The sequence below is a fragment of the Colobus angolensis genome, unplaced genomic scaffold (assembly GCF_000951035.1).
Source record: "Colobus angolensis palliatus isolate OR3802 unplaced genomic scaffold, Cang.pa_1.0 Scaffold233, whole genome shotgun sequence".
NCBI lineage: Eukaryota > Metazoa > Chordata > Mammalia > Primates > Cercopithecidae > Colobus > Colobus angolensis.
Genome location: NW_012115522.1, coordinates 3,944,125 through 3,949,685, shown reverse-complemented (window position 1 = coordinate 3,949,685; position 5,561 = coordinate 3,944,125). Strand labels below are relative to the sequence as shown.

The window sequence follows — 5,561 nt, the reverse complement described above, 5'->3', positions numbered from 1 at the left end:
ATTCCCTTCTCTGCCAATCTTTCAGTCTTCAAATCCAGAGTAATCCAGCTCCTACCACAAAGGGCCCACAAAAACTGTTCTGAAACATCCAGTGTCATCCAAATTCAAAATGGGACAGTTTTTTTTTTTCAGTTCTTCCTGTAACATTTGGCAGTGTTGGACACTCTGCTTCTTTGACAAGAATCTCAGAACACACTAATAACTGCTCCAGGCAGGAGCCTAGAAGAGGTTACCAAGCTAGAGAAGGAAGCAACAGCATAGCTTGCCAAGAGCAAACAGCCCAGAGGAAACCCACAGCTCTGGTCAATCCTGTTGTTGATTGCTAGATCCAGAGACTGTTGTAGACCTTCCAGTTACAGTGAGGTATCTGACAACCTGTCACGAGGTTCTTGAAGCTCCGTGGTGGAGGGTATCTTGGATAAATCCACAGAGACACATTCAAGAGTAAATTCTCCAATGTTGGAGACCTCACTCACTCCGTTTGGTCTTCACCAAAGACATGGTTTTTAATTCATGGAGCCGCACTGCAACAGCTCAAGGACTCCCAGCCAAAGTTCTAGTTTTTCTAGGAACATAAATGACCAATAGTGTGGAAATCGGTGATTAAAAACAAACCTCGCACATTTTTAGACAGAATTATTACAAGTAGCATGTACAAAAGGAAAATAATAGCATACAGTTAGTCCTTCCGAGCCTCATTCCACAAGAGGTTGAAATCGAAGTATTCTGGCCTGGCACACCATAGCTGGAACATCATATTTTATTGTAGAAACACATTTGCCTTGGCAAAGAAGAGCGTGCTAGGAAAGTCACTGGATATGCCCCCTCCCTGCCGCCCCAACACGGTCTTATGTTCTGAATCTAGAAGTCACTGGATATGCCGACACACACACATACACACACACACATACACACACACACGGTCTTATGTTCTGAATCTAGAAAAGCCACTGGATGTGCTGACACATAGACACACACACACACACACACACACACACACACACACACACACGCGCGCGCGGTCTGTGGCCTCTTTTCCAGGCATTCCAAGTCCGGCAACTTCGCAGGGAGATGTCAGCCCGTCCAGGAAGAACCGGGCCTGGGTTTGCCTCTTCAAGCAGTTACCGCAGGGGCGTGGGGAGGGGGCATATGAGACTTCGGACTTTCCTTTGAGACAGTAGAAGGCATTACATCCGGAGGCGAGATTCTAGCCTGGGGTCCCCGCCTTCCCGGTCCCCTTCTACCTCTCCCTCTGACTCCCTTTCCCATGCCCCTCCCTTGCCTCTTTCTCGGCCGGACAGAGTCCAGCCTTAACCCGGGCAGGGGGCGGAGCCAGGTTAAGGCGGCGTGGGGAGGAGGCGGGGCCATGGCAGGGGCGGGGCAGAGCCGGGCCAAGTTGGGCGGGTCCTGCGCTCCGGACCCGGGTTAGCTGCGTGTCCGGGTGCGAGGCTGCAGACCCGCCGCAGGTCCGGGTGCGAGGCTGCAGACCCGCCGCCATGGCGCTGCGCGCGGCGGTGTTCGACCTTGACGGGGTGCTGGCGTTGCCAGCGGTCTTCGGCGTCCTCGGCCGCACGGAGGAGGCCCTGGCGCTGCCCAGGTAAGGGGGCCCAGCGCTACCGCCGCAGTGGGTCGGGGCCTCAGGAGGCAGGCCGGGCTTGCAGCCCTGCTTTCAAATGGCTGCTGTGCAGGAGCCCTGCGATTCATGCGAATCATGAAACTGAAGACCTGGCCCTGAAGTCCCAGTGCGGATGAGGCGATCCGTTGTCTTTCTAAACGTTCATAATTAAACCTTGCTAAGGACTCCAAAATTGCTTTCTGTGAACTTTTCCAAAAGGGAGAGGAGTTACTCACAGAGCTTTCTACTGCTGCTGCGTCCTGGCGCTTAAACATGCGCGCTGAGATTCAGGAAAGAAGAAAGTTCTCTCCCCAGACGTCGGTTGCAGGTTTACTTGCAAACTGCAGCAACCGCCTAAAGCCACATCACTGGGAAATGGTAGATGGGGTGTGCAGAGTGAGAGTTCAGGGACTTGGGAAAATACCTGTTCTACTACATGAAAAAAACAGCCCACCAGAATCCGAAGCTGTTTATACAATATGGTTTCAACTATGGAAAAAAGGTACATGCAGAAAAATGCGTGGAAGAAGTAGGCCAAAGTACATCGAATGGGATGAGGACTAATGTAATGATTTTCTTTCTCTCTCTCTCTCTCTCTTTTTTTTTTTTTTGTAGTTTCCAACTTTTAAATTAACAAACAATGTATTATTCCTACATTCAGAAAGAAGTACACTTACTTATGAAGTGAAAAAAAAAGATCAGGCATGGAAGCCATTGTTCATATCCTCCTTTTACATATGAGGAAACTGAGGCACAGAAAGAAACCAGCTTTCCAGATCGCATAGCTCTTAAAGAGCAGAGCCAGAAATCCAACCTCAGCAGTCCATGTCTAGAGCCTTTGCTTTTAATATAGTAAGGAAGATGAGATGGCAAGTAGCTTGAGGGAAAGGCCTGTAATCTCTGTGCTTTGGGAGGCTAAAGCAGGAGGATCACTTGAGGCTGAGAGTTCAAGACCAGCCTGGGATTAGCTAGACATTAGTGCATGCATGTAGCCCCAGCTACTTGGGAGGATAAGGCAGGAGGATTGCTTGAGCCCAGGAGTTCGAGGCTGTAGTTGTGTCCAGAGTTGGTTCCTACCGGTGGGTTCGTGGTCTTGCTGACTTCAAGAATGGAGCCATGGACCTTCGTGGTGAGTGTTACAGCTTTTAAAGATGGCACGGATCCAAAGAGTGAGTGGTAGCAAGGTTTATTGTGAAGAGGGAAAGGACAAAGCTTCCACACCATGGAAGGGGACCTGAGCAGGCTGCCGCTACTGGCCGGGGTGGCCAGCTTTTATTTCCTTATTCTCCCCTCCCATGTTCCATTTGTGTCCTATGAGAGTGCCCGTTTTTCAATCCTCCCTGTGATTAGCTACTTTTAGAATCCTGTTGATTGGTGTGTTTTACAGAGCACTGATTGGTGCATTTTACAGAGCGCTGATTGGTGCATTTTATAATCCTCTTGTAAGACAGGAAATTTCCCCAAGTCCCCACTCGACCAAGGAAGTCCAGCTGGCCTCACCTCTCAATCCCCCCTCCTTACAGGACACATCACCTGCTATTGGGAACTGGGTGATGACTGCTCTAGCTACTTCCTGCTGGATAGGGGCAAAGAAGGGGCCCTGCAGTTGTAGTGTCCTGCAGAGGGGAACTCTCTAGGCCAGTCAAAGGGCCAGTGGGTCGGTCCAGGGTCCTTGGTAGAAGTTGCGAGTTGAGCTCATTTGGGATTCCGTTTGTAAGACCGTCTGTAGTTTGATGGCCTCCATCCTGGAAGAAACGAATTTGACAAGGAGGTTAAAAATACAGGGACTGAAGGCGAGTAATAACAAGATGGCTGTCACGGGACCTAGAAAGGGGAGAAGCCATGTCACCCAACTCCAGAGGTTGGTATAAGAGTTTGAAAGGCCTTGTCTGATTTCAGAAGCCTTTTCCTGTAAATGCCAGGGGGTGTCTTGTACTATCCCTGACTGGTTAGTGTGAAAACAACACTCTTCCCCTAAGAAGGTGCAAAGTCCTACTTTCTCAGCAGTGAGGAGGTCTAGGCCTCGGCGGTTTTGGAGAGTCACTGCTGCCAAAGAGTCTATTTGGGATTGTAGAGTAAGGATAGATTTATTTCTTGCAAACTGCCTGAGGAATCCTTTCAGAGTGTGTGGTAGTAGAATAATGAAGTCGTTAAACTGGCTATACTGGTTCCTGTAGCAGTGGCCATTCCTAGCCCTATAAGTAGGGGTATTAGTTGTATGGCCCTGTGCTGACAGACTTGAGCTTTGAGGGGTACTGATAGGGTCTGATTTCCTGGGGCAATGTCAGTGTTGGGACTTAGGAAGACTAAGGTGCAGGTGCCTATCCAGTTGGTGGGGAGGCAGATATAGGTTGAAGTTCCACATAAGAATGTGCCTTGGCTGGGTAGACACTGGTTGTGTATGTTGAAAAGGTGGGTGAGTTTGTTGTTTTCATTTTCCTGCACTCCTAGAGTACTTGCCAAGGTAGCTCCCGTGAGCAGCTGGAAAGGGGTGTTGGGAGCAAACTGAGTGACTGCCTGTGTTCTGTTTTCCCCTTGGAGAAAAAAAGGTTGTGTATCTACTAGGAACCATTCAAGAGAGTAATTGAAAGAGGGTTACGAAGGCATTCAGTAGTGGTGGGGGCGCTGCTGCAGGGGGTCCAGGAGTGAATGGTCATGCAGGGAGTATGTTTGCCATTACAAAACCTGGACTGTTTGTTAAGGAGGGAGGAGGTAATGATTTTGGGGGGCCCTGAGAAGCAGACAAGCCATCTGAATGGAGCTGTTTGGGTGACTCGGGAGTTGAAGTTATAGGGTGTAATTACATTGATGGGATAGTAGGTGTCCCAGGAGCAGGCCTGATAACAGGTTGCATTGGATGCATAAAGGGGCTTGGAAAGTTAAGACGGTATTCATGGTTACAGGGTCTTGTATGGGCTCTTCCTAAAGGTTGTGGCCTCCTGGCACAGTGAAGGTGATATTGTCTCCCTAGCACCCTGGAAATTCCCTGAGTTACCGTGGCTTTAAAAGTCGGACCATTGTCGCTTTGTAAGCTTTGGGGAAGCCCAAATCTAGGAATTATTTCATGAATTAGGACTTTAACCACTTCTTGAGCCTTCTCTGTCTTTCAGGGGAAGGCTTCTATCCAATCTGTAAAGGTATCAACACAGACCAACAAGTATTGAAATCCCCTTGACTTAGGCATATGGGTGAAGTTTAACTGCCAGTCCTCGAGGGGCCTTATAATGGACCAAGGGATTATTCCTTTGGCACACCTCACAGGTTTTGACTACTTGTTGGATGGTCTGGAGGAGATTTGGCCCTTTAAATAGGGATTTGACCATTTGATGAGTGTTCTCAATACCCATATGAAAAGTTTGGTGGAGGTTCTTAAGTATTTTCCCCTGGCTGGCTTCGGGTATGAGTACCTTTCCCTCTTCTGTCATTAACCACCTAGAGGGGAGAAAACTATGCCCCCGTGAAAGTCCTCATTCTGTTTTGGTTGGGGAATAATGGGGCTTAATCTTTTGGAGAGCCTTGTTCCATACCAAGGGTCCTTCCTAGGTATTTCTAATGGGAGGTTCCACCTGGCAGCAATTTTGGCCTCAGCGTCTGCCTGTTTCCTTCTGCCTTTCCTCCTTCACCTTTTTGATGGCTTTGGCAGTGTAAGACTGCCACCTCCTTGGGTTTTTGCACTATGTGCAATAACTCCATGATTTCCTTGTGGTATTTAGTGGAGGTTCCCCCAGAAGTTAGGAACTCCCTTTCTTTCCATATTGCAGCATGGCATGTAGGATTTGATAATCATACTTGCTATCTGTATGCACATTTATTTTTTTTCCTTTCCCAGTTCTAAGGCTTGGGTAAGTGCCACGAGTTCTGTTAACTGGGCACTGGTCCCTGGGGGAAGAGGCTTACTTTCAAGTACTGTTACATCACTAACTATGGCATAACCTGCCCTTCGTAT

At 48.7% G+C, this 5,561-nt stretch overlaps 1 protein-coding gene across 1 annotated transcript in view; it reads left to right on the top strand.

Annotated features, from left to right (window-relative positions):
• Nucleotides 1-1,043: 1,043 nt before the first annotated feature.
• Nucleotides 1,044-5,561, top strand: part of EPHX2 (epoxide hydrolase 2, cytoplasmic) — a 59,260-nt gene continuing 54,742 nt past the window's right edge. The window contains exons 1-2 of the mRNA XM_011944588.1: nucleotides 1,044-1,435; nucleotides 1,467-1,597. Coding sequence (XP_011799978.1) covers nucleotides 1,497-1,597 — 101 coding nt within the window. The 5' untranslated portion in view covers nucleotides 1,044-1,435; nucleotides 1,467-1,496. The remainder of the gene's footprint in view (nucleotides 1,436-1,466; nucleotides 1,598-5,561) is intronic.